Genomic DNA, 27,670 nt, shown 5'->3' on the forward strand with positions numbered 1-27,670 from the left:
ATCCAATCCAGTTCTAGATGTTTTGATATGAATAGCAGTACATTAAGAAATTATTAACTTATATAATATTTTAGATAATTCAATGCATGTGTGTGCATATGCTGGTAGCATAACATTGCTTGTTTGAGTCTATATGCTGCTCCAGGACACTAAAGCAGCCAGATGTCTGCCAATGATTTGAACCCACATTATCTGGGTAATCTCTTCACTTACTACACCACCCATCATCTGATCTTTTTACTGTACTTATTCAGTGGCCTTTAGCTTCTCTTCTGTTGCTCTCATGGCCTTCATCGTTTCACTCAAAACTCCAACCACTTTAACTCGCTCTTATAAAAGCAGTTCATATTTTGCAAAGATAAATCCAGCTTGTTTCTGATGAGTGAGACCTTGTGCCGTACTGTGTGAAAGGACTGCCTGTTTCTGGTCTGATTTAAAGTTGCTGTCAACTGTTTTTGCTGTACACCATCACTACAACTCCTCTGACCATGAATACAAATATAGATAATTATAAACCACTCTGTCACCCATTATTCATCTGTAGGTCAGACATGTTTGAAGAACTTAGTTGTTACTCACACTCACATATTGATAATTCTGTCATATTGATCACACCTTATTTGAACCCTGGTCTCTGATCCGTGTGTGTGTGTGTGTGTGTGTGTCTCTTCATGCATAGTGAGATTATGAGTGCCGTAGTGATGAGCCAATAATTGAATGTACTCTTATCATCCCAGTGAAGCATTTTACAGGCTGTATATTTGACTAATTTATCTGTTATTAATTATAGATTAATAGATTACATTATCAATCAACTGAAACAAGATCATCCCAGACAACAAGAGGATCAAAGACTCCCCTGTTAGTAGTCTATTAATTTATTAGTCAATTGAGAGAAAAATTATGGAAAAATAAGCAGAAATGGCAGAAATTAACTGGTTCCAGCTTTTGAAATGTGAATATTTTCAGATTTATTTTTAGTTAAATAAAACAATTTATATTTTAGCCTATGATGGACTTTGCTGTTTGATTAACAATTTTTGATCAACATAAAATGAAATGAAAAAGTACATTTCTTAAGCCGCAATGCCAAAATGGATCCAGCTTTGTCAAATTTGATGAACTTAAATTAAATTACACACACAAATGATTCACAACTGTGGTAAGTTTTGAAAGAGCTCCCTGCAGTGCACTGCTTGTCACTATTTTTTATTTATTTTTTTTGCCTTTTTATTGCCTTTATTTGATAGTGACAGCCTTCCCTCTGTAATACAAGAAGACACCCATCTTCTAGGGAAATTACTCTATTCTGTTGGAGAAGTTAAAGATGTTATTTTAGTGCATCCCCTCATGATGAATCTCTTCCCCCGAATGTTTTCAGACTCTTTCTCCTCACTCTGAGTTTTCAAGAAGAGAGGCAGCCATTCAGTATGCCTGCCTTGATACAATTCATTGAATTCCTTCTGTCAGTGAGTTATTTTCAGCTGTTGAGGAATTTCACTTACAGTACAGTATTAAGGCATACACATGAATGTCAGGCTTGCCTTTTTATGCTTTCAATTAGATCAGTATATTCTTATGTCTTTGTTGCTGCAGGAATAGGACAGTTCTGGGTCAAAGATGAAAGGAATATTTGTTTATGAATTCAATATGATGATAAGAAGAGGTTATGGGGCAGTTGGTGTTGATCAAACAAGCTTACATTGTTCATTATCAAATGCAGCCTTTGGCGAAGTCTGTTGGACTTTCCACAACATTCGACACAGAAACATTAACATATGTTTACACAATTTATTCCCAAGTGTTGTATAAAGGCTGCTCACCTCTCCTGAATATTTTTGGTTCATGAATCAATTATCAAATAGGCCAGTTGCATAAGACATCAGGTTGCATCATGATTTGTACATTTTGAGGGGTCTCGCTTAATATAGCTTCTTTGGTTTGTTATTTGAAATTTTTAACGCATCTGGGTTTCATGTGCGAAGGTGTTTATGTGGTCCACAGTTTCCATATTCGAGAATCATAGCTGCAGGTATCTCACCTCTTGCCCTTACCTCATACTCTCTTCCAGGTTTCAGGTGTCTTGTATCCCACAGTAGTTAAGAAAACATCCTGTCTTATCATAGAGATAAAATCTGTTTAAAGGTAGGAGAGAGGGAGAAATGAAAAGATAAAAGATTGTGGATAGGAGGAGAGATGATGGGTATCTGACGTGCAATTAGTTCTCTCCTTTTTTGTGAATTCAATGCGAGGTAGAAACCTTTTTATCTCTTAGAAACAGCTCAGCGATCAGTTTAATTATCATCAGATCCTGTTAGTCAAAAACATGATGATCAGTGTAATTATCATCAGATCCCGTTAGTCGAAAACAATCTGATCTCTCTTTTTGTAAGCTTGTCTCCGTCTCCCCTCTCTCGTGTTTTCCCTCAGTCACACAGTTTTTGTGAGCGCTTTAATGTTTTCATGAAAGAACATCAAAAGTCACAGCAATTCTATCTCTCGCTCTTTATCTTTTTATTGTTCTGTCTGGGCCTTGTTTGTTGTGACTAAATGGAGGTCACCCAAAGGGCAGAAAAATATCATATCCAACCATATCTGATGTACTTCAACAATAAACCATATCTGAAAACAAACAGTTATAATTCTTAAAAGTATTGGCAAACTAGGGATTACGTCAGCTGTCATACAGGTGTTTTTACTCTCTGCTGTATATTTCTCTTCCACTCTGCTGAGCTCTGCGTGCATCGGCTCAGCACCACCTGCAGCGTAACACCGCCAAGGGCAGGGCTCAGTTCCCACTTGGAGGAGAGACAGACAGCGGTGGAGAGCTGCATACTCACAACCCCACTGCAAGTGCCACTAAAGCCCTGCGAACAATTGGGCAATAAGAGTAAAGTATTAATGTAATCTGCGCAAAAGTTGTACAGATGTCCGGAATTAACACTCAGCAGGCAAAGGCTGCACCAAAGCAACAAATGGACTTGGTAACAGCAGATAGTCAATATTAAATGAGTTGGACAGGGATCATGGGCCAAAAGAACTTGAATGGGACATCTCTCAAAATCACAGGTGATACTCATCAGATTTAAGGTGGCTAATTTCCATTCAAGTGACTGCGAGCCAACTTGAACAATATCATCATTTATGATTCATATTTCAAAATGTCTTCCTTGAAAAATTACTATTCTGATATTGTGATTTTTTTCTGAGCTTTACTCAGGTTAACTTGAATGCCAGTTTGATCACTTGGGACAATGAAGCTGTGGAAGGATATTGCAGTATTTATTAGTTATGAGTGGACTCTTGAAGACCTGCACTTAGATGATTTATTTTCTTATCCAGGCCACATGTGCTCTCATTTCCAATTTAACTTCTTTCTTCGAGTGCTGATATTAAATGGGTAACTATTAAGGGAATATTTTAATGGCTCATATTGGGTAAAATAAAGCAGATCAAACTCGGCTGCTTTCTTTACTGTATTCCGCTGTGTTTTGTCCACCTTAGCCTGTTAGTGTTCTCCTTAATGACTGTCCTGGTTCTACACTTTCCTCCATATATGAGTGAAAATGAAAAATAATTTGGTCACACCAGTGATTGACTATTCTGACATCCAGGTTTGCAAAATGCATGTAATCACTCTTTGTATTTTGAAGTGAATTTACTCAGACAGTAATACATCTGTTATCTTTTATTAACAAAGAGCAAAAATGTACAAAACATTCAGCTCGCAGCATCTCATTTTTCACCGACACAGACGTTGTTGCTTTCACTGGTTAAAATGATGAACAGTGGCGGCAGGTCTTATCAGCTGTCCCTAATTAACATTAATTCCATGAGTGACTTGATGGCAGGCTGAAATTAAACCGTTATAGGTTTGAGTGCTCTCTGCAAGCCAGTGCCTTTACTCTTTATGATTGTTTATGAGGTAAAAAAAAAAAAAAAAGTTGTGTTTTTGTAGTCCCAACAACAGAGGGATACTGTAGACTGTATCATTAAAAATTGACACAGTCTGATTTTCTGTGACGTCACCTATGGGTTTCTGAAGAGCATTGTGAAGCTCAAAGTGTGGCTGTCAAACTCCGCTGTGTCCCAGCTAATCAAAAAATCATGAAAAAAAACATGTTGTGCGTGGGTGGAGCTGAGGTGCGCCGGATGAAGCTTGATTAAAAACAAAACAGCCGCCTGTGATGGCACCCACCTGTTACTCTCACTCCATGCCCTTAATTATCCATAACTTTTAGCTTTAATGTGAGTTAAAGTTAAATTAAAATGTACACCCTGTGTAGTGAATGAATCAGGGAATTTAGACCAAAACAGTCTGTAAACAAGTTTCTTTCTGCTATAAAGTTGGGCATTTTAATATGGGGCCTTATAGAGGTTGACTCACAATTTTCAAGTGTCATTCATTCTCCAAGTAAAATACTATTTGTATCAATAATCAATAATATAATACTTATATATTTCTTTTAATTAATTGGCCAAGGATTCAGCCTTGACACGTGGCGCACCAGCTCTTCCAGGTGAGCTACCAGGCACTGTCATCTCTTAAGGTAAATTAACTGAATAGCTTCATTTTTGTTGGGCATTTTGAAAATGTAGCCATTTCATACATGTGTAGGAGCTGATTTTTAATAACATGGAGGATGAGGTGGTTTCCAAAAGATTCTTGTATTATTATTATTCTTTGCAACTCTTATAAACCATGTAATGTGTTGGAATTCAAAAACAAAAATAATCATAAGCAACTTACCCAGAAATATGAAAATCTCATATCTAATCAGATAGTGGTACAGTAAGTCAGAATTCCTTACCAGAGTGAAAACCTTTTATTTTGATTGTTTGCTGCTAGGGTGTTTTATATAAGGGGTTTCTACAAGCATGGACATTAAAATAAAACAGTGTGCAGCCAAAGGGAGGAAGAGGGCAGAGGGAAACTGTAAAGAATTCCTTTTGTTCTGGGAAATCAATGATACTCTCTGGCTCCATGATGCACAGCTACTGATTCACAGATTGATTTTCTATGTGTGTGTGCAGTGAAACAGAGACAGTTGACGCATTCAGGTGCATAGCTGTGTGTGTGTTTACCATATCAACACTATATTCGAATAGCCTGCTTTACTTGCAGACTGAAAATAAAAGCCCATCATGTTGATGTCCCTGTGGTGCTATCTATTGTCCTGCTCAGCAGAATTCTTTCCATTGGTTTGTTTAAGAAAGCTCATAATTATGTCAAAGACACGCTGTTAACGCTATCACCAATACACTATGTACCACTGCATTTTCCTATTTATCTCTTCCTTGCTAAAGCAACAGTCAGATTAAAATATTCTTTTCAACAGGAGGAGAAATTCTCTGCCAACAGCAAACATTTGTCACAGTTATTGTAGTCACAGATTGACTCCATGTTTTTACACCACATAATGTAACTAAGTGAGTGATTATTGTCAAAAAAAAAGGTCAACCGCTCATGGAGTTGACCTGTGGTGATATATAGGATTTATGATTAACGCAACAGTCCCTGTTAACAATAGAGGCCTTTTCATTCCTGGTTAGTTTTTAACGGTGATGTGATAACTTGTAATTTCCACAGTCATTTGACTCATATTGATGTCAATCATTTTATTGCAATGCCATTCTGTGTCTATTTTTCAGCAGTGAGCTGTCCTGTAATAGTGATTTTCGCTGCAGATGCAATCATCTTATCGACACTGCTTTATTAGAGTCTTTCCTGAGTTATACTCCGCTCTTCTTTTGTGTTTGCCGACGCTCACATAGGTCGAGATGCATGAGCGTAATCTAATTATACCATACACCCCTATTCTTTTTATTTTAGGGTTATTTTGTAGAGAGACAGTAAGGTGGGGAAGGGGGGGGGACATGCACCAATGGACTCTGCCTTTTTATATGTGGGACATACACTCTACCAGGTGGGCTGCCAGGATGCCCCATACATCCCCATTCATTTCAGATACTGTATGAACATTGTCAATTTATTATTAATTCGGTGTTAATTGCTGTGGTCTTACCATCAGTTCATAGAAAAATCAATAATTACTGTTAATTGCTCCCATGTGTTTTTTTGACAATAATATTACTATTATGGAGATGATGGTTGTCCAAACTGTCCAAATATGGATTACTCCTGTTTCCTGGGCATTGCCTTTGATGTTTAATTGACGTGTTCAACATTGCAAAGACTATGAAAAGAGGGAAAGACACATGTAGTCTGTTGGCTAATTGTTCCTTATAAAATTTCCAAGGAACTTATTCCAATTAGGGGGAAAAAAAAGCTCATTTGTATGCAGCTTGAATTTCAGCCAGGACTGCGTAAAAAACAAACTGAATTGGTAAACAAGTTATTAGTGCAGGAGGAGTTGCAACGGCTCCATTGTGGGAATTTGGTGGAGCTCAGCGGCAGGTAGGTTTTTCCAAATAAATTGTGAATTTGCAGTGATGCTTTATTTTTTTTAAACATATTTTTAAAGTTGTATCTAGGTAACATTTAGCTAACCATCCTCTTTATCAAGTACATACACAGTGAAATGCAGACCTTGGTTTACCATTCATGTGGCTGTTTAATTGAATTTACTGTATGCGATGTATAAGCTTGTCTATTGTTAGTGTCATACTCTGTCACCATTCAAACTTTACATTTGGTTTATTGTCAGGTTAACAATGTCAGTGCTGCTCTACAGTATTTTCAGTTATTTTTGTTTAAATTCGTGTGGCATAAACATACAGTGTATGATTCCTCTATTGCCTTACCATCGTATACAATGTTATGTGTCTTTGTATGTATGTGATGCCATAGTAACCTCAGCCATGTTGCTTTTGTTGTTGTGTTTGACCTTGAGGTCTTTCCAGATAATAGATAATAGAAACCCACCCACCATTTTGGCATTTAGACTTCTATGAGAAAAGTCAGAATTATCTTTTTTAGTTTTCTCTTTTGTTTTGTTTTGTTTTTGGAGCAGTACATCACATTTATACCTACATACAGATGCTGTATGTGCGAGGATAAAAAGGAAAAGATATGTGTATATTGACTTTGACAAACATCTGATCTGATTGAGATTCTTAATTCTCCATGTCTATCTCCGTTGGAAACAGACGCTAAGTGTATTTAAAGCCCCCACTAATCACTGAGTGGCTTCGGGAATAGACCTGACTGCACCAACATCACTTCGACTGCTGCTCTAAAATTATCTGCAATCTAATCTGACCTGGCAGCTCGTAATGGCTTCTGATTTTTCATCCTTTCTCATCACAGGCCTACTTACGTCTGGGCTATCACATTAGAAAACTACAGCATATTACTTAAAGACTGTAATTGATCAATTAAGTTCCGGGGAGAGGATGAACTAAGAAAGCATAAGTGTGAGGAGGTACAGATTTGAATGCATGCATGTCATGTTTCTATATATTAGTGTGTGAGTTCATGTTGTATGTTGACTCTTACACAGGTCTGGCCTTGGCACACAACGCTGTCTCTAGCTGTTTCCATGTGGTCTTGTATTCCCTCTGGAGTGGCTTATATAACCCCATTAGAGCCTTTGATTCTGATTCTGATTCTCTGGCTCTGTAATTTACAGTTTTACACCCTTTACTGCTTGTTTTGTTGCCTTGTGTCCTCCATCACCCTCTGCACCTGCGAAGCATCACCGGGCCATGGGAACATCTTATCAATGTTTTTGTTCCCACTGGAGTTGGTAATGAATGTGGGAACGTGAGCCAGTTGAAATGGAGCATCTCCCCATGGGGAAGGCTTAAGTTTTAATTAGCAAAGTTAATGGGGCAGAGTGGGATCAACAGAGTGGGAGACAGCGAAAGGAAAAGTCTCCCATTGAGCTTAATGACACTCCTGAATCTGATGGGTGTAACCACAGAAAGATGTATTAGAAGAGCGTTTATGCCAATGGATGGCAGCAATCCACGTCTTCATCCGTTTGTAGTAGAAGCAAAGCCTTACATAAAACTAAAGGGAAGCTCTCTCAGGACGGTGGTGTTTATACTGATGTAGCTCTCTCTTTGGTGAGTTTGCACTGGCTGTTGATCTGTATGAAATGTACCTTAATCTCAGATGATTACTCATTTGAGCTCAGACACAGCCAACTTATAAATTAGGTAACCTCTTTAAGCTAGATCGTATTACATTGTGACCTATGTTGCCAACTCTCATTACTGGGTTTCCGCGTGGGCAAGGGACCAGCATCAGTTACATAAGAGCTGTTTTTCATCTGATGGCTATGTACCTTGCTTTTAATGATTTATAACTCACTAGTGAGTGTCTGCCCCGCTGCACCTGTGCGTTGCTGAGCAAAGACAGCCTCGAGTTCCTCTCAATCTCTAACCTCTTAATGGCAGCTCTGTCCTTGTTTTATTCCTATCTGCATACAGAAGTGCACAACACAAAACTTTCAAACTAAAGTTTGCCACGAGTTCAATAACGTGAAACAATAGAAACCCAACACAATGAAATCAGCAGCAAGAAGCTACTTTCCCTTAACTGAAAAGAATGATGGGGAAGTTAAGAATTGAAGAGAATTTGTTATGGTGGAGGGGAAGAAGTGCTGGTTAGATGGGTGAAATTGTAGCTATGGGCACAGGGTGATAGATGGGTGAGTGCTGCCAACTCTCCCCTGCCAAGGACCAGAGGACAAAATGAATTTTGTGTCATACTGAGAGTGTGAGTGTGTGTGTGAGTGCATGTGTGTTTATTTTCTTAAATTGGAGAGGTGAAGCCTTTTCTCAAAGCAATGCCTAAAAAAAGCTCCTAAAAATTACTGCCAACTCACATTCACATGCTTACAAAATGTCCTTATTACCAGAACACAATGTGAGAATGCACTGTTTTAACATGATGCCATATAATATACTCTCCCCCCCAATTTATTCTTTGGTAGGTCTCTGGGTAGAAGCCTGCAGGGGGCTCAACATGGTGCAGGAGAAGAACGACGGGATAAACAAAGACATGGTCCCTCCACCAATTCAACAGAATAGACCTGCTGTAAGAACACTGGCTGCGTGACTCTCTCCCACTGTCATCTCCCACTTACTTCATGTGCAGTAATCTCAAACTCTTTGTTTTTCACAATCACAAGAGAACACGCACAACCCCAGTTGCTTAATGCTGTTTGGTGTTTACCAAATCTCAGGATGGGATGTATCAGTGAGTCATACTGATGCATCAGAAAATGAAGAAGTTTTGACATTTTGGGAAATATGCTAATTGCTTATTCACAAACAGAAATGTGAAAACAACATTTTGTGCTTTTATGGGGAGTTGCTATTTTTTTTACAAACATTTTTTGGCATGATGACTTTCCGGAGTCTTGTGACCGTGAATATGCCAGGGGGGTGGATAACAAACTCTTGTTTGTCTAGTAGGGTTGGGAGATAAGTTAAAAATTTCCAGCCGCCTGCCATCAGCTCAACAACCGGCGATTGCCGATGTATCTGCCTAGGTGTCCACCCCCACCACCAGCTGGATGTGTGTCAGCAGCTAGTTCACTGTGTTTAAATGAATAAACAAAATAAACCCAAAAAACGCAAAGAAAGGAAATATTCCTACAACTGTTTTTCTTACTAAACAGAAAAATACAACTGTACACTTTCTGAAGTTATTGGGTGTTTGTAGATTTGAAGAAAAATGTGTCAAAAACATTCTGTCAAAGCCAAGATGAAGGACATATGTGTCAGGGCTAGTGTACAGAAGACAAACAAATGACACATTCAGGTGTTAATTATATGTCAAATAACCTTTGGCCTTCCTCAGTACAATGGGTTTTAAAGTTACAGTGTAGCTCTGAGTTGACTGTCAGTGCATTCTGACCTGACTTCCTCACAACTTCAACACAGAGAATCACAAAGGCATCACCAAATCAATACATTGAATTACTGAGCCTGACTAAATCTAAAATTTTAATTCCCACAAGTTCTCTTGAACTGAGACCAGCTAAAAGGACCAGTGTGTAGTATTTTGTGGCATCTAGCGTTGAAGCTGTAGATTACAGCCAATAGATCCTCGTAAAGGTGCACACTGGACCTTTAAGTGCCAGTAACAATTTTGATAAACAATTGTTTTTTTGTCAAACTTGATATTGACATGATGGGCAGTATTTAATCATTAACTGACACTCACAAAAAACATCTTGGTTAGTTATTCTACTGTTCCAAAATATAATTATTCTGGCTCTACGTTGTTTTTCCTCTCACTCGTTCAATCTATATGTTGTCCAATCGCCCCAACCCTGTTATGTAGAAATATTAAGAATACATTACTCCTCCTAAAACCACAAATTGTCTGTTGACTTTCCAGCCACCATAGTTTATGAAGTCAATGTTTTGTGCCAGTTGGCTGATTCAGTTGATCATTTTAACACTATTAAAATGAATCTAAACTAAGATTAAGTAACTTGAACAAAAACCAATGTGGACCTGTGTTTCATTAGTTGTGTTGAGTGAGTTTCAAGCCTCTGTGAGTTGATTTAGCTAATGTACTAAAACCAAAGGGGAAGGTAGGAAAAATGTTTGCTAGTATTGGGAAGTGGTTGCCAGTTAAAGGGGAACTTGGCAACGCTTTTCCAGCTTAATAACCGCGTTTTTTAGAAAAATCATTTGGATGGTTAATGGCCTGTTACCGGTGAAAAAATGGTGACCCCCCACCCCCCTCCCCAGGGACGACCCCAGGCCGGAAAACCAACGCTTGCACCTTTGGGAAGCTACCTCCCGGTAAATTGGGATAGGAAAGTATCGGAGAAGTGAGAACAGCCGAGAAAAGCAGAACGGTCTTTACGGCAATTCACATAAATTGCCAGCACGCCGCCCTCAATAACGGCTGGTTATAATGTAATTACCAGCCTCGGTAAGAATGATTGCCCACACGAAAGATTGGGCCTGGCGAAAAAGGAGAGAGAATCAGCAGCGTAGAAAGCGGGGAGGAGGGTGCCGCAAGTGAGTTTTTTACGACGTGTTGTGAAATACACGTCGCAGAGCTGTAGGGGGAGCTCGTTGGAAAACATGCGATGACAAGTGAAAACCAGCGAAGAAATGGCTAGAGTTGCCAAGTTCCCCTTTAACAGACTTGAAAAATGAGCCTGGTATCAGTCTTTTCAGTGAACAAGCCCAAAATGTCGAACTATCCATTAAACATGTGAGCTGGTATTTGGTTTTTATGCCAAAGCTTTCCCTTCATACTTATGTCATTTACTGTTATCTTTTTTGTGTTTATACCATTCCTCTTGACAGTTCGAGCTAGACTTAGTCATTGCAGCAGTGTTTTGTCTTTAAATTGACCTTTTCCTGGCAAAGCACTGATTCACTCAGCTGCTCTGTTTGCTCTGTTTTCCCGTATCCATCATCATCATTCAACCAGGAGAAAGTGTCATTGATTTTAGGAGATTCATTAGCTCCTGTATTTAAACAGGGTAACCAGTATGAATCCTAACTAACACTTAATTTCAGGCATTGAAAGCCCACATGCACACACTACACGATAATTAGTGGTTATTGTTGCTGTTTGTTATCATAATACAAATATTTGTATAACTGACCATCAGTCAACTTGCTTCAAGAGACCTTAAGTCTGACTGATTAGTATACAGTTCACAGTGTGGCCTGTGCTTCAGTGCATGAGCTGTTTATGCCTGATGTGCACTGATTGCCTGATACTGGGTCTCATATGGGCTCTGTATTAATATTTACTGCACTGCAAGTTATTGCATGCTACCATGGTTTTCAAAGTTAACCCAATCGTAGCAACACAGAAATCATAACAAACTCAAAATCAAATTTAGGAGCAAAGAATCAAAGCATTTAAATTGGCTTTTATTTTTTCTCCTTTTATTTACCAGTGCTGTTATTTCTGAAGCTGGTGAAATCAAATGTAGCTCGCTGGCAGTAATATGACATTTTATCAATACTGACATGTTTTATAAACTTGTCAGTTTATATGCACACAGGAGTCGAGGTTACTGGGAGGAATCAGGTAATAACAGGTTTACATGCACTGATAGAAACCTGGCTACAGTAAATCCGTGTATAATGTGTGTATAATAAATGTATAATATGCAGCCGGTCAGTAATCAGATTTTTCTTCTACCCCTGACCTTATTTTTATGTGTTGCAGGGCTAATGGTGCAGTGAGAGAAGAGGCTCTGTAGCTTTTCTTTACAACACAAATGTGTCTTAATTTTACAAAAAAACAGACTTAATTAGCCTTCTGACGGCTACTTTGTGTTAGTTTTAGAGGGTGGAATTATTTTGAATATAAGGATACATTTCTATGAGTAATGATCTCTCCTTTGATCCCACAGCCCTGCTGTCACAGTGATTTTTTGCCTGTCCCAGTCTTTCTTTGTCAGGCACATGTTGACATGTAAAAATAACTCCTAGAAACCCAGTTGTGCATTTACTGTACATGGCCAGGAAATCAGTATTCTCCACAAGAAATTTGGTTGGGGGAAATTGTGTTTCTCTGATTCTCTACTTCAATTACAGAAACCAGATTTGTTGTATATATAATGAAATCTGGTGGTCACTGCAGAAAACAGACTTTAAACTGAAGGATGTAAATGCACTGGCTAGGTCAGTAGTGAGTTTGTAACCAACTAAGGCATCTCTGACTTATCCTGTTCAAAATTAGATTAGTTCACTCCCTATGAATTACTACATACACTCAGTTGTCAGTACATTCGGTACACCCAAGATAAAATGAATGCAGTCTAATAACAGTTCTGCAATACCTTCCTCCATGAAGGTTATAATGTTACCTTTACAAGGAAGCTGTTTTGACTGTATGATCAGTTTGGAGACTGCAGTTTGCGGTGCTGCTGAATTGTATTATATTATATTGAAGCTGTTTCTATCATTTGTCAGTGCACATGAAATGGCAGCTGTGTGTCATTTCAATAAGTGGATGTGGTTGTAAACTCTGTGTATGTGACACCTTGTTTGTGTAATTCTGTTTTCTTCCCTCTCAGTTGTCACTGGAACCAAAGATCAAGAAGAAGCTGAAGACGGTGCCTCCCAGCCTGGGCAAGTTCAGACCACTTGTTGGCCAATGCTGCCACCAGTGCACCCCAGACAGTCTGGTGAGTGTGCAGTGCAGAGGCCAGAGAAGGTTAGAGAGAGAAAGGAAAGGTTGAAAACTAGCCCAATGAAATGTGAGAGGTAGGCTGTATATCGATACCATCCAAGAAATGTAATTTATGTAAGTCCAAATTATTAGAAAACAAACTATTTCACTGACAGATACTGAGCTTGCATGGCACACTAAGCTCGTTTAGTTAATTTGAAGATTATTTCATTCATCCTTCAGGTGCATGTGTCCTTTTTAAACAGTGAATTGTATTTTGTGCAGCAGAGTTCATTCTGGGTTGATGTTGACTCCCAGGTCATCTGTGTTTTTCTATCATGTCTAGAGTAAGAAGCTTGGACAAAACTCTTCCCTCGGCTTTCACAACTTGCTGAGTGTCAACGAAACGCACACCAGGTATTGATAGTATCTACAGTATTCAGGCAAACGCATATGAAACCTTTAAATCCCAACACACTCACCCTTGCTCATTTTCTGCCTCTGCATTGTGTGTTTGCTGTTGTAGGTATCGAGGCTGGCTGGTGCGGAGGGTGTGCTGCGCGCTGTTTGTGAGTGGGTGCAAGGTTTACGCGAGTCCTGTTAGCAACAGACTGGAGAGAGTGTGTCAAAGCAACAGGTACCTGAGGGGAAAGAGAATCAGGAGAAGAGGACTAGAGATGCCAGAGGAGAGTAAATAAATGATAGGCAGAGATACAGAAAATGAAACAGGTCCTTCAGTTCTGGTGAGAGGGAGAGACAGAGGAGAGAGGAGATAAGAGACAAAAACAAAGATATAGAAAAGGAAGGCTATCACGAGGTCTGTGCAGGGTGAATAAGAGAAATGGGATAACTTTGGACTGTCGTCACACTTTCCCTATCTCTGTCACCGAGTCTTCAGTTTATATTTGTTGTCTGTAATTGAGTTTAACCTTTATGTAACCTCTTTACTCAGGGATGTTGTTGTTGTTGTGTTTCTGGAAGGCGGGTGTTTGTCCGTGTGTAGCACAGAAGAGGCTTTGTGCTGTGTTAACCGTGCTGTCCTGTGACCATGTGTTTCAGGGTTAAGGAGGTGCTCACAGCAGAGCATAAAGCACCTCAGGGGGGAGACAGCCGAGGGCAGACCAACCGCCTCTCACCATTCCTCCCCCTCATTAACACCTGCATCTTCCCTGGCCTCTTGCGGTGTGTGTTTGTGTGTTTGTGTATGTGTGTGGGACGATGGGCAAAGGGCGAGGTTCACAGGTGGCTGTTTGTATATTTATTAATAAAATACTTTGGTGTATCGATTTGAAGCTGCACTATGCAATCCTTTCACTTTAAAGTAACAAGAAATAAATAGGCTCATTCGTCCTCAAAATAGTCCTTTGGATAACAATGATCCTAAAGGTTTTGTTGTACCCAGCAGTTAAAATGATTGCTACTTTATTAATGACAATTATATTTGGTGCCTCTACTTAATAGATAAGGCTGCTGATATATTTTTCTGATTGTCAACAAATCCCGACAAAGGCCAATAATTAATCGTTCCTGCAGTATATATATCTTATTTCTCTGTTCCATACACCTCCATGGTTGTCAACACATCTATGTGCCACATTGTTGTACTGCCTGATGATAAACATGGGCACTGTAGTTTATTTTGAGCCAATCACACATGCACAGTCCTGCTGCCATACATACTCACTAGAGCACAAACTCTACCACTGAAAAAAACTACAGTGCTCAGCAATTTTACAAAGTATTAGCCTTTTTTTCAAATGAAATTTATAGTCTTGAGTTGTTTTTAGAGGAACAAATGGGCTTGGGGCTGAGAGCATCAGAAAGTCAGGAGGTTTTGAGTGAATGGGATTTTGTTTACAATAACAAAATTATAGAATACTGACAGCCATAACCTCAAAGTAATGCCATACCCAAGAGCTTCAGCGGCTGTTGCTGTGGAGAAGAAGCCAGTCAAACACTGATAGCGTAGATGAATGATTGGATATTTATTTATTTAACAGTTTTATGTACACAACTGTTTTTTGATCTAAGAACAAAAGAAGATACTTTCTAACACAGTTGCTCATGTTTGTTTTTGTTTGTTTTTACTTACGATTAAACTGATATAAAAGTTTCATGCCTTCCCAAACTTTGGAAGTGCTCCAACTGTCAAAAGAAAATAAACACTAGGGACTGCTTTATAAACCTGGTGCCACCAGGAAGACAATCACAGAAATGGCTTATATATTGTGCTCCTAGACATATAGATAGTGTTTTATATACAAGAACTTACAGGTGCTTGAGGAGCCATCCGTCATCATGCTCTTCAAGATGACTGACAGTTGTTGAGGCATAAACTAACCCAGGCCAGTGGAGGACATTCACTCTTCGATCGCTCCTGGCCAAAATATACGTGTTGTATTTTAAATTGAAATAGGGTGTTATGACTCTGACAGGTCTTAAGAGCCTGTTGCTGTAGCCACAGACAGTATTAGATTTCTGCAAATGTCTAGTGAAATGGAGTGGAAACTTATGGCTTTTTTTAAAAACATTTTTTAAAGAAACTTTTTAGGGCTTTTTTAGTCTTTGGAATCTCTTGTAAAGATCTGCCCTGTACTGTCTTTCTTCTCTCTTTCTCTCCCCCTCATTTACAGCCTCAGCCTTCGTCTCTATCTACAGCTGTCACCCTCACACACACCCGACTTTATCGCTTCCCATTTTTGCTTTTTTCCTTATGTCATCATATTCTTTCTTATCATTATCTCTCTTCTCTCCACTTTGTCTCACTCCCATCTATCTCATTTACATGTTGTCACACTTAAATCAATCCTCACTTCCTCTGTTAAAGCTCCATTTTGCTTAACATCCCGTTATTGGTGGCTATTTCTCAGGGTTCACACACGTCCTGGAAACACGTGGGAATTTGTTAAAATAACCAAATACCCTGGAATTAATTGCTCTTGTAATTGTATTTTAGCCCCACACTCCAATCGCCTACATAAACTTAGGTGCGTAATTTGTTTGACACTGTAGAATAAGCTGCGTGCTATGACACTTCAAAGTGAGTTTACCAGATGCGAAGCAGAACCGAAATAAGCTTGTACTTGGAGCGATAAGTTGGCTGTGGCACGAAAACAAGCTAACACGGAGCGTCCCATAAACGCTGATCACCTCTCTGTAATCAACCTGAGGCACTTTAACATGAGCCCTGGATCATTAAAAAAGGAGGAATAAAACTAGTGTTAAATGTGTCAATAATACGCATATCTGTATATAACCATTGATGAGCAAGTGCTGTCCTCTATTGTCAAGAAAAAGTCCTGGAAAAGAATTTCTTAAAAAGAGTAGGAAGCCTGAATTTTCTTCTTAGCTTCACCACTATCTGTCGATTATTGCCTGTACATTGTCGCCCTCCCCTCCTTATCTCCAGTTACTTATTATTTCTACTGTTCTTTCCTTCGTCTTTTGATACATCTCTCCTGACCAGATTCGTGGGCTGGGTGATGCTGAAGATGTTTGCTTCCATGTTTGACAGCATTCAGATTAACCTTAACCATCTCCCTGCTTTGCACAGAGCTTCACAAGAGGTAAACGTATCTAAAAACACACATACATATGCAGATGATCTTCCACAAGGGGTGTCAACTCTTTCTCCAAAACATGGAAAGCGCACGTTGTATTGGACACTGGATACTATGGTGTTTTGTTTTCATATAAAATCAGACACAGGATGTGAAACTACGCTGTGCTCTATCGATCTAATGAGATGGTAAACAGCTACACTTTGTATACATCTACTACAAAACATTTTAAGGTTCACAAAAATGTCAGATTTTTCACTGTTTTTCAAGTTACTTTTAAAAGTCTGTAAGAAAATACTTAGAACTTTTGATTTTCTCTTACTTGCTTTATTATAATTAATTATTTTGTTTTTTTACTGAAGACCACATATCTCTAATTACATGGTTGACTAAATAAATACAAGTAAAAAAGTCTCAGGAAAGAGAGAGGCTGCTGTTTTCAGGGGTTCAAGATGGGCATGAATGAATTCAGTGAACTTTATATCAATGAAAACCATTCATTATTCTTAATTTGTCCAAATGTGTTTTTGAAACCTGGAAATGGGAGGATCGTGTACAAAATGGATTTAGTTTTAGTGTGTCTCAATCTACCCTCAAATGTATAATCTGATTTGTCACATATATTTTAATATATGTGACAAATCAATATTTTATTATTTTCATTATTTCACACATATATTAATGTAAGAAGGCACCCTCATACATGTCTTCAGATATTTAACTGTGTATTGATTACAGATAAAATAATAATCATATCATATGACGTGATTGTAACTGAAGACTAATTCTTTTGAGATTTTCAGAACAGGTTTGCCATAGACAAAAGGTAGATAAAATGATGAACAAAAATAAAAAAAAGTAATAAACTTGTTTTCATCATCGCTTTAATATAACCTAGCAATACTCTTGACTACTTACATGTTTTATTATTGCAGCACTTTTATTGCAAACCTTATTACCCTTTTTTTTTTACTGTAGTGGCACTATTATATCCACAAAAGTACAATCATGTTTTATCTCTCTGCTTTGACTTCACTCGATACATAATTGAGTTTTGGATAGTAGCTCTTCATTTCTATGTCTGTAATGAAAAAAAAAAATCTTTGCTCAAAGGATAAAGGCCCACAACAGAATAATCGAACTGATTGTATGAAAACACAGATTGTACGCTGCCCACGTCTACTGTATGTACAGTCACTTGCTCCCCACATGTATACTTTACATATAATCTCTGCTTGCACATGTAATCAAAATAATAATAAGATTGTACCATTTTGTTTCCCTGCTGCTTTTAAATTATCATGGTATTTTCTCTGCATTCCATTCTGCTGACATTATGTACAGTCCTTGTTTTCCTTAATAACTGACAATGTGGAGAATCTCTTTCATCTAAAGCTGCTTCTGTTCTGTAATTCAGGGATCTCTGCTGGTTTACGTGTATGTGCGTCAGAGCATCGTGGACTGTGCTCTCCTCCCTCTGGTGCTCTTCTGTCACAACCTGAGAGTCCCATACACTCTCTGTCCTTTCCAGATTAATAGCTACTTCCTGAGGTATAGTCACACACACACAAACTCACAAACAAGATGCCAGCCAAGTTGCACTGAGATAACAACTATACAGTATATATATTTATTTATATACTGAGCATAAAGTATCTTCCCCCACAAATAATGCAGACACCCTTTTTGCCAGAACTGAGATGCTGAATTTATTGCTTTTATTCACAGCGTAATATTTAATCCAGTCAATTTAATTTTGAACACATTGTAAAGATGCTTCATCACTCCAAGCTTCTTAAATTAAACTAGTTCTGTCTGAGATCCAGTATCCTGTTTTTATCCTACAGATCAATCCTGCAGAAAGTTGGTGTGGTCCTCCTGCCGCCTTCTGCACTGACTGAGCAGGATGCTGAGATGAACAGTCTGTACTCATCTGTCATGACCTCCGTAAGTCTGACGTAGTTAGGGAATAAGATGAGGTAGGATGTGACGATTTTCATGGTGATTGGACTTTTATGAGGTTTGAAGTACGAATTAACTTCTGAGTCAGTGATGAAGAGCAACATTATGGTCTTCCCTGGGGTCCAGACAATTGACGAAGAGTCTACAACAATGCCAGCTGCTCTTGGTCTGTACCTAGGCACAGCAGAGCTATGAGCTATATGCTAACCTCACATCCTTACAATGATGATGCTAAAATGCTGGTGATTTAGCATGTACAATGTTTACCATGTTCACCATGTTAGTATCCTAATATTTGCTAATAGCACATAGTACAGCTGAGGATGATGGAAAAGTCTTTAGTTTTGCAAGTCTTGGGGTTCAAAGTTATTACATCATACATGAATGTCTGTATCAACTTACATGTTAATCTATCCAATAGTTGAGACATTTCACTCAAAACCACAAATGTAAACCTCATGGTGGTGCTAGACAAAAAGAAAAAAAAAACAAAGTCCAACCAACTCACACACCAACATTGTAATCCCTAGAACAAAACCAGTAGAAAAATCTGAGCTAAAGTCTATTTTAAGGTATCATTGTCAATTGAAGATGCACTTGGAGAAGCTACATGAAGCTCATTTAGCCAATAGCTTCGAGTACAGCTTGCAGCCTGCAGTGACGCCAACTTCTTCCCACCGACAACCACCCAAAGACGGACTTTCTGGTTAATTTGAATTCTCACCCCCCAATTAAGATGTACTTAAAACACACTTGACTACATTAACTACCGCGCTGTTTGCAAAGCTCCCTCGCGTTACAGAAGGTTTTCAACAACTGTTTTTCACATATGCAAATATCCCTCTCAACAGTCAAAAGCTAATTCAGGTTGCATGTACCATTTTCTCAGAGCCACCAACCATAAAAACACTTTTGCTACAAACCATTTCAGCCTGACAATTGGAGCAGTTTCTCATTAGCTGCGTATCTGAACCCCAAAACAGTCTGTTTACTAGTAGATGGGAACAAAGCACTGGGCTACGAATCTGAAAACATGTTGCTAATGCATTTTGCTGGAAAAAAAAAACCCCTTCATGACAGCAGGTAATTATATAAAATTGCAGGGTAAGCAAAAGATACCTGTCCTAGTAATTTGGCTGTTTAGTGTATGTGCATTCGGTTCAATTCATACTCACATACACACACTTTTTATTGCACTCCGCAGTGGAGTGTTATCACAGTCAGCTCCTCAGTCAGAATACAACCTGTCTTTTCATCCTCACCCTCATTCCCCAGCCTCGTCTCACTCACTATTCATTCTCAAAATTACCAAGGGGCTGGAGTTTTGCTACAGAGATTGCAGCTTTGGAGTTGGTTAGAGTGACAAAGCAATGAGTATAGGGCGGAGAAATGAGAAGAATAGTGGTAGGCTTGATTGTGTGAGCCTGGCAGGTCTGAGCAGGTTGTTTCTATTTTTATAAGGAAGGAAATTTGTGTTTGTTTCCCCTTTTATTTTGGAGATTTATGTGGCCTTGCTCTCTCCTCTATTGCATCTATCACACTTTTCCCTAGTACCTTTTTCGTACTCTTTGTCTTATTCTCTGTCTCCCTTGTCTAGGTTTTTATCATCAACACCTGTTCATCATTAATATCTTCCTGTCTTTGTATCTAGCAAGGGAGCTCTTTTGTGCTTTGCATCAGTTTGGCTAAAGACCTGCTTCATTTGGAGGAGTCACTCTAATTTATTAAGATCAATATTGTGCTATACAGCTCAATAAAGTGTCTCAGTCTGACATTAGTCTACAAGACTACAGCTACAGTGGAACATAAACAGATTGTTTATGAGTGACGCAGTGAGTAGTTTTTTTTTTTTTTTTCATTGACCATTTATATGAGTAAGCATATTGGCTGTGCGTGAAAAAGCAGGCTTGTTTATTGGTTGTATTTCAATGTTAATAGACCTTTATTGTTTATTGAGTGTAGGCCTGCTTAGCTGCTGTTCAACAGTAATTGAATTTTCCTTGTTTGTAAGGGGAAAACAGTACTTGGGGCAAGGGAAGTGTCTGACTGTCATGAAGTGTCCCCCACAGTCCCTTTTTATTTTTGCTCTTTATCCTGCCTGCTTCCTGCATTTTGACTTCTCTTCCCTCTGCTGCCTTCCACACTCTATTTTCCTGCCTCTTTGTATTCCCTCCAAAGTCTGTTTGGCTATATTACTTGTATGTTACATGTATATTTTAAAAATGCATGGCAGGCATTTTATAGTGATTGCCCCTCTACTGCCAGGACTTTTAAGACCTTTGTCATCTTTCTCTCTCCCCCTTTCTCTTTCCTCCTTCCTCAGCTGGTACGTGAGCTGCTACATGAGGACCAAGCGATAAGTGTTGGTGTGTCAGCGGAGTCTGGCCGAGGGAGCCAGTGGCTGGCTCGCATCAGACATCTCATCAAAGAGGGATCTGTCCCCGATGTTAGTCTGGTCCCTGTGGGCATCTCCTACGACTGTGTGCCCAAGACCAACATACAGGTGGATGTGTGTAAACACACACTTGCAAGCACACACTTGATAATAGCCATCTGTAATGTCCCCAGGAGCAAGTGAACAGGTTTGGTTTAGAGCAAAGGTTTACAAACTGTGAAATGTGCTTACCCAGGGGGGCGCGGAGGTAGAGGCAAAGATAATACATGAGGGGACAGGTGAAGGGGACAGGTGTCCTAAAAGCAACAGGAATTTGATTATTGTAGTTTGGCCTGTTGATATGGCCTGTTGATCTGACACACAGCTCATGGAGGAAATTAAGGTACTTTTCACGCCTTAGTGTCTAAAAAATCATACTCCTCAGTAACCTGACTGCACCAGATGGTTTGTTACAAAAAACCATATGGGAATGCATCAATTTCTAGCTGTTTGGAAAAGGGCAGGCGCTTTCAAAAAACTACTACTACTTGGCAGGTGACTAAATGAACCATCTGCCTATCCTCGTATATCACGAGTGAACAAAAACATATTTTCCATTGATAAAAGCCTTCAGTGCCGTTCTTTGCTCTTCTTTCAGTGATGAAATACTCTCCAGTTCTGATATAACTGATGCTAGCAGCATTCACACTAACCTCTTTTGCTGCCGCCAATGTTGTTTCTGAGCAAAGAGCCACTTCTCACACACAGCTTCACACACAGCTAACGTTAAACCACGCTGGTAGCTCATGCTGTAGCTGCCACTAGTTCCTCAAAGGACGTTAATTGGCCGTTTGGCCGTTGGACAGAAAGTTAATTTTGCACCCTGCCTCAAAGTCATAATAATCATAATTTAAACACACAGACATGAGACATATTTCTAGATTCGGTGAGACTTCACTTCCAGATGATATCTCAGATGTTCATTGCTAATTAACTTCTGTAAATCAGCTTAGAAATCATAAAAATAAAGATGCTATAACTTGTTTTTAAATAGCTAATTGAGACTGAAGTTGAAGCCCACACTATAATCACTGAATACAAGGCAACTTTATACTTATTGTTTATATATCCCACAAAGCATGAACTGCAGTTCCCAAACTTAGTGCAATGTGTTTTGGCATAACTCAGAACGTGTTGCTGAGGGTGTGGGGTGCACAGTTGTCTAGATTTTTTTACTGAGTCAAACTTCTGGTTTAGAGAGAAAACTAAATTGCCTGTAATGATCCAGAGTACAGCTATGAGAGTCTTGTTTCACATCTTTGCTTTCTAATTTCTCACTGGCCAGCATTGGTTGATTAGTTGAGGTGTGCATGTAATTTTTTCAAATCAGCGTTGATTGCTATTAGTCTCCATTAGTCTTGCCCCCTTGTTATCTGCACTTTGAGACGATACTGGAGAGTGGGTGTTGCTTTTGGTTAATTGCCATAATAAGGTCCTTGCCTCATCATTTCATTCTGTCATTCACACACACTGCACATACAGCACTGTACACACAGTCCCACTACTCAGACGCACACACTCACAGACTGGCTAATTATCTTAGTGCTTATCATAGATCCTGCTCATTAGTGGTGTTGTTGTTGTAATGTTTGTCCTAAAGATAACGCCTCATTATGATATAGTTGCTGACTCGCTGTATGTAGCCCTCATATTAATCTGTGTGTGTGTGTGTGTGTGTGTGTGTGTGTGGTGTGTGTGTGTGTTTTACATATCCTCACAGGTTGGCTTAAGCTCTGTGTTGCAGTGGCTGTGGTCCTTTGTCTGGAGAAGACCAGGAGGAAGTGTCAGGATCCACCTCGCTCAGCCCTTTTCTCTCAAGGTGCACAGCAGAAAGAGCATATCATCATCATCTTGAATGTTTGAAGATTAGACATCTTAAAAAGTAAAAGTATCCAGTATGTCAGAAGAAAAAGGCAAGAATTTTTGGTAACATATTTTCCCCCTCCCCTTGTCTTGTCGCTTGTCCCGTTAATCATCATCTTGTGGCCCCCTCATGTTTATCTTGGGACCCCTTGTGGGGGGTCACAGCCTGCAGATTCCAAACCACTAATTTATTGGTGAAGTTGGACATAAAAAAATAAGCCTAGTCATAAATTTACACTGACCTTGGAAGTGGACCAACTACTGCTTCTACAGCTGCCTGTCGAAATTTTTCCTTTTTTCCCCTTACTTTAAACTTTTGGGCCATATAAATAAAGTTACCTTTGTTATACTGATAAAAGAGCATACTATATTAGTCATTGTGGTTCCTACTTTTTGGAGTAAAGAACAGAGAGTAGATTGTTAGACAACTGAGGTGAATTTAAAAAACTGGACTCGATACTGACTGGGAGCAGCAGATGGTACAGGGTCAATGATTGTCATTTGCTTTGCAGCTGCATGTTAAGTAGGGCTCAGTGTTATACTCAATGTATTTTCTGGCCTGAATATTTGCTCCCATAAGAATTTGACTCTAATTATTAAGGCTGTATGTATTGGAGTGATTTGTCCTATTGGCAAAGGGAGGATAGTTGTTTTCATCGAGGGTCTCACTGCTGTAGTTGCATTTGACCAACATGATATTGTCCATAAGTATGACCCAAAGTTTTAAGCTTGGTTTAGGAGCTTGATTTTGAAATCATTTGTTGTTGGCCAAAGTTTATTTGAACAGAGGCAGCACTTGCGACTGGTTGTGGAGTATAGTTAGTCTCTCCAGGAAGAGGATCAGATGTACCTCTCAATATAACGGAATATAACGGCAGACTCCAAAATTATCATAAAGTTGAATCAAAACTTCTCTAAAACAGTTTAACCAAAACCTGAAGGTCATAACTGTTGTATTAGACTACAGAAGTTTTACCCAGGTGTACCTAATAAACTGAGTGTAGCTGAAGGTGATCATATTCTGACAACAATAGAGGAATGGGTTGCAGCATTAATAGTTGGAATTAAAAGTTTTAATGCAGACTTGGTTTACCAGAGCATCAATAATTAATGATTTAGAGATACTACTGTGCAGATCCTTGAGGGTGCATGTGTGCATCCATATTTTTGTGTGTTTGTGTGTGTAGGAGATGTGCGAGTCAGGGAGGTGCAGAGTAGATGAATGGCTCCCTCTACAGGACCTGTTGCTGCCTGTTATCCTCAACAACAGGTAATCAAACCACCTGTGTACATACCTGCATGCACAAGTGAGTGTCTGTACTGTATGGGAAGAAACCACAATGGTGTTCAGATTTGGATTGTGTTTTATCTAACATCTGTGAAATTGAAAAGTTACTTTCTCTTAAACTTTGAAGATAAACTTTTCTCTAAACCTTGGATCTGGCACAGATACGATGCAAGCTCTGATGAGAGTTTTCATCCTCTTAGACTCGGTCCAATTACCATCAACATTACACAGTCTGCTAGTGGAAAAGATAACAGAAAGAAAATAACATCCTCACTCAATCTCTGCTTGGCTTCTGACGAGCAAAGTGGCTTCTCCCTTCATATATTTAATTCTTCTGAGAGCAGGATGCAGTAAAAAAACACAGCATGAGTGAAAGGGATGGAAAGTGATAGATGAAAAAGAGGTAGAGAGGGATAGTTGGTTTGGATTGTTATCAGCATGTGAGCTGTTTTAGTTCTTTGTGCATTTCTACATCATTAACATGCTCTGGTACTTAACACTGTCTGTGTCTGCGCTTCCTCATTCTGTTTGTCCCTGGCTGCTGAAGTTTCAGTTTTTGAAGCCTCTTTTTTGTTCCCATGTATAAAAAAATGCAGGAAATGTGAGGGCTGCCTTAATGAAAATGAAAAGTCCTTGTTTTCTGGAGGTGCACACACTTACACCTATTTATTCTTGTTTGAGATGAACAATGTCACTGTCTGTAGGACTTGTGTATGAACAGAGCCACTACTGATACACTACTGTATATCGCTCTCTCACACATGCACAGCTAAGACGCATAAATAACACACTTATATCACTCCAGCATAACCACAGATAAGGAGCTCATAAAATTTATCTCCATTTTTGAGTGACATAGCTGTTTTTTACGCTTGTATGCACCTAAAGTTCTTCAGTCTACAGTGTTATTTTACCCACAAACAGATGTTCCTTTTATTCTCAGGAATATCATGTCATCCACTGAACTCTCATAATAGCTATTAAGAGTTTACTGGAAATACAGCTAATTTTTATTGTCCTTAGCCACAAAATCTTGTAATAAGAGTGAATTGATCATTATTGAAAAATGACATGCAATATAAATAAATGAAGCTCCATTTCTTCTGTTGGAGCAAATAATACTTAAACTGGCATTCACATGATTTGTTATGCAACTCCCTCGACAATTAATGCCATTTACTGCAACACATTCTGATGGCCTAAGGCCAGTAGGGGATCTGTTCTTAAAGTTCACCAGTTGTGTTGTCCTTCTTCAATGTAATGTAATCCTTAAGATTTCAGTCCTGGTTGTTTTTTTTTAACAGCTGTGTTTACTGTGGTATCAGCCAGTGTGGTATACACAGGAAACACTCAATGAGCAGCTATTTTGTCAGGAATACAGCAGAAGAGCAATTAGTGTATCTGTTTAGAGTCCATCCAAACAAACTTAATGCTGAATGCGTCAATAATTTCCATCATAGTAGAGCAACCGCAATATGATTTAATGCTGTGCATGGGGTAAGTAGTCTTCCACACAACAACAGTACACAGTAAAGTTACCTTGCTGAGGAGTTGGCGGTGTGCAGCCTGTCGCCTGCAACTCTTCATCTAACAGCTGACGGTGGCTGTTCCCTCTTGTTCCATTACTCTCAGCAATATTTAAAACTGATATGCTGTCAAAACAATTAAAATTGACATATTTTCCTTTGTAGATGCTTTTTTAATGAACGACCGCAGTGTGGCAAACTCATTGCATCTCTCGTGGCTTCTTCACAGTAAAAAAACACCCAATGTATTTCCAGCGTAACGCTTTTAAAGACAGAAATGGAATATAATATTCATATTATAAGTATGTTTGAGTGTATAATGACCTGTAAATAATAATTGTTGTGCTTTCATTAGCTTAGACGAAGACATTTTTATTTACAGGGGAAGTGGGTCCTCACCTACACAGCCATGTTTCCACATTAATCCAGAACTGACAAACCAAACACTGGCTCTAGATGGGACCTTTTGCATTGTTCGAGTTTCATGGTCACCATAGTTTCTCCTACGCACCAGGAAGGCAGGCGTATTTTGCAACTTCACCATTAGATGCAACTGAAGCTTACACTCTGGTCCTTTAGTGTGAGGAAGCCTCAGCAGGATGTTTGGTTTGCATCATCTCTTGCACAGCACTCATACAGTATTAAGAGAGTGAACAATGAGGCTGATGTCAATGAGATAAAATTAAGATGGATTACATGTAGCATTGTTTGCGGTGAAACTCTCCTGAATATAAAGGCTGGATTCAAAGTTACTTGAATCCAGTGCGGGATTGGCAGACTCAACCATTAACGTTGAAAACAGCTATATAGAGAGGTAATCCATCCAAAAAGAATCAAACGATTACAACTTTAACAAGTTTGAGGCAGTTAAAATGTTTTAAAATAAAATACATTCAGCCTGACATCCTTCTCTCCTCATCTCACACTTTTTCTCTCAAGAACTGACAGTGTTTTTGGGCGGAGGAGGATGTCGTGGCTTCTGCCTTCTCATTATGCATCTGAACTCAAAGAGGGATCTCCCCTAGAGAGAGACCTCAGCATCGCCATCACCCTCCACCTCATCTTCTGTAGGTCCAGGATTATGTACCCCTGCTGAATCATGAATAAACCTTTCTTAATTTTATGCAAATTGTTCTGCATTATCTCTGTACTGTTTGTTTGTCTGTGCGTGTGTTTGTTCTCTAGCTGCAACCTCCTGCATGGCTGTGATGTCCACCAGTCTAGTGTCCAGTCTTTTTCTGTACAGACACCGCAAGGTACGTGCACCATCCCTGTGTTTGTGTGTTTGCTAAGCAATCTTCCCCTTGGTGCCATCAGTGTTAAAATCCGCCCCCTGCCCCTCCAAGGATCCATCAATACTGCAAGAGGCTCATAAACAGAATTGGTTTTTTGTGCTACTTTATTAGAGTGTGACGCTGATTTTCTGAGTCATACCCAAAAGTCTCTCACTAACGTCACCAGATGGTTAATGGTCACGTCTGATATTGTAACAAAACTTCTTCATCCTTCTCCTCCGCAGGGCGTGAGTGCCTCTCTCCTGTGTCGTGATGTGGCCTGGCTCACAGAGGAAGTCTTGTTCAGGAACAGAGACGTCGGTTTTGGGGGAAGTTTAGCAGATGTGGTCCACTATTCACTCTCTCTGCTCGCCCCTCATATCGTCATAGCTGCAGCGCCGTCTGGGTTGGTTTTCTGTCTGTCAGAAGAAAAACAAAGAACACTAATAAGCTTTATACAGCAAAAACTGTGTTGCCTATCAAAAATCCAATTTCCCTTTCAGTGAAATCTCTGTCTCCATTACTGCCCTGTTGTGCTTTTGGTCCATGTCTCCCTTCTTCTAGGAAAGACCCTTTTATTGTGCCCCGTCCTTCCCTTGCTGCCACACTTCACCTCGCCCTCCAGGCCCAGATTGTGACACACACCTTCATTTTGGAAGTGGTTGGTGGTGAGTGACTTTGCATGCAT

At 39.3% G+C, this 27,670-nt stretch overlaps 1 protein-coding gene across 4 annotated transcripts in view; it reads left to right on the forward strand.

The window, feature by feature from the left end:
- Window positions 1–27,670, forward strand: part of gpat2 (glycerol-3-phosphate acyltransferase 2, mitochondrial) — a 105,951-nt gene that overhangs the window by 64,952 nt on the left and 13,329 nt on the right. For all 4 annotated transcript variants that reach the window (XM_035657889.1, XM_035657891.1, XM_035657888.1 and 1 more), the window contains exons 4-18: window positions 8,904–9,007; window positions 12,981–13,091; window positions 13,422–13,492; window positions 13,602–13,712; window positions 14,135–14,257; window positions 16,542–16,641; window positions 18,053–18,186; window positions 18,483–18,582; window positions 20,921–21,100; window positions 22,752–22,850; window positions 24,082–24,164; window positions 26,648–26,775; window positions 26,894–26,964; window positions 27,228–27,388; window positions 27,547–27,650. In XM_035657889.1, the coding sequence (XP_035513782.1) occupies window positions 8,936–9,007; window positions 12,981–13,091; window positions 13,422–13,492; window positions 13,602–13,712; window positions 14,135–14,257; window positions 16,542–16,641; window positions 18,053–18,186; window positions 18,483–18,582; window positions 20,921–21,100; window positions 22,752–22,850; window positions 24,082–24,164; window positions 26,648–26,775; window positions 26,894–26,964; window positions 27,228–27,388; window positions 27,547–27,650 (1,648 nt within the window). In that variant the 5' untranslated portion in view covers window positions 8,904–8,935. The remainder of the gene's footprint in view (window positions 1–8,903; window positions 9,008–12,980; window positions 13,092–13,421; window positions 13,493–13,601; window positions 13,713–14,134; window positions 14,258–16,541; window positions 16,642–18,052; window positions 18,187–18,482; window positions 18,583–20,920; window positions 21,101–22,751; window positions 22,851–24,081; window positions 24,165–26,647; window positions 26,776–26,893; window positions 26,965–27,227; window positions 27,389–27,546; window positions 27,651–27,670) is intronic.

Source organism: Morone saxatilis, unplaced genomic scaffold (assembly GCF_004916995.1).
Source record: "Morone saxatilis isolate NCDOM2014 unplaced genomic scaffold, NCSU_SB_2.0 Contig16, whole genome shotgun sequence".
NCBI lineage: Eukaryota > Metazoa > Chordata > Actinopteri > Moronidae > Morone > Morone saxatilis.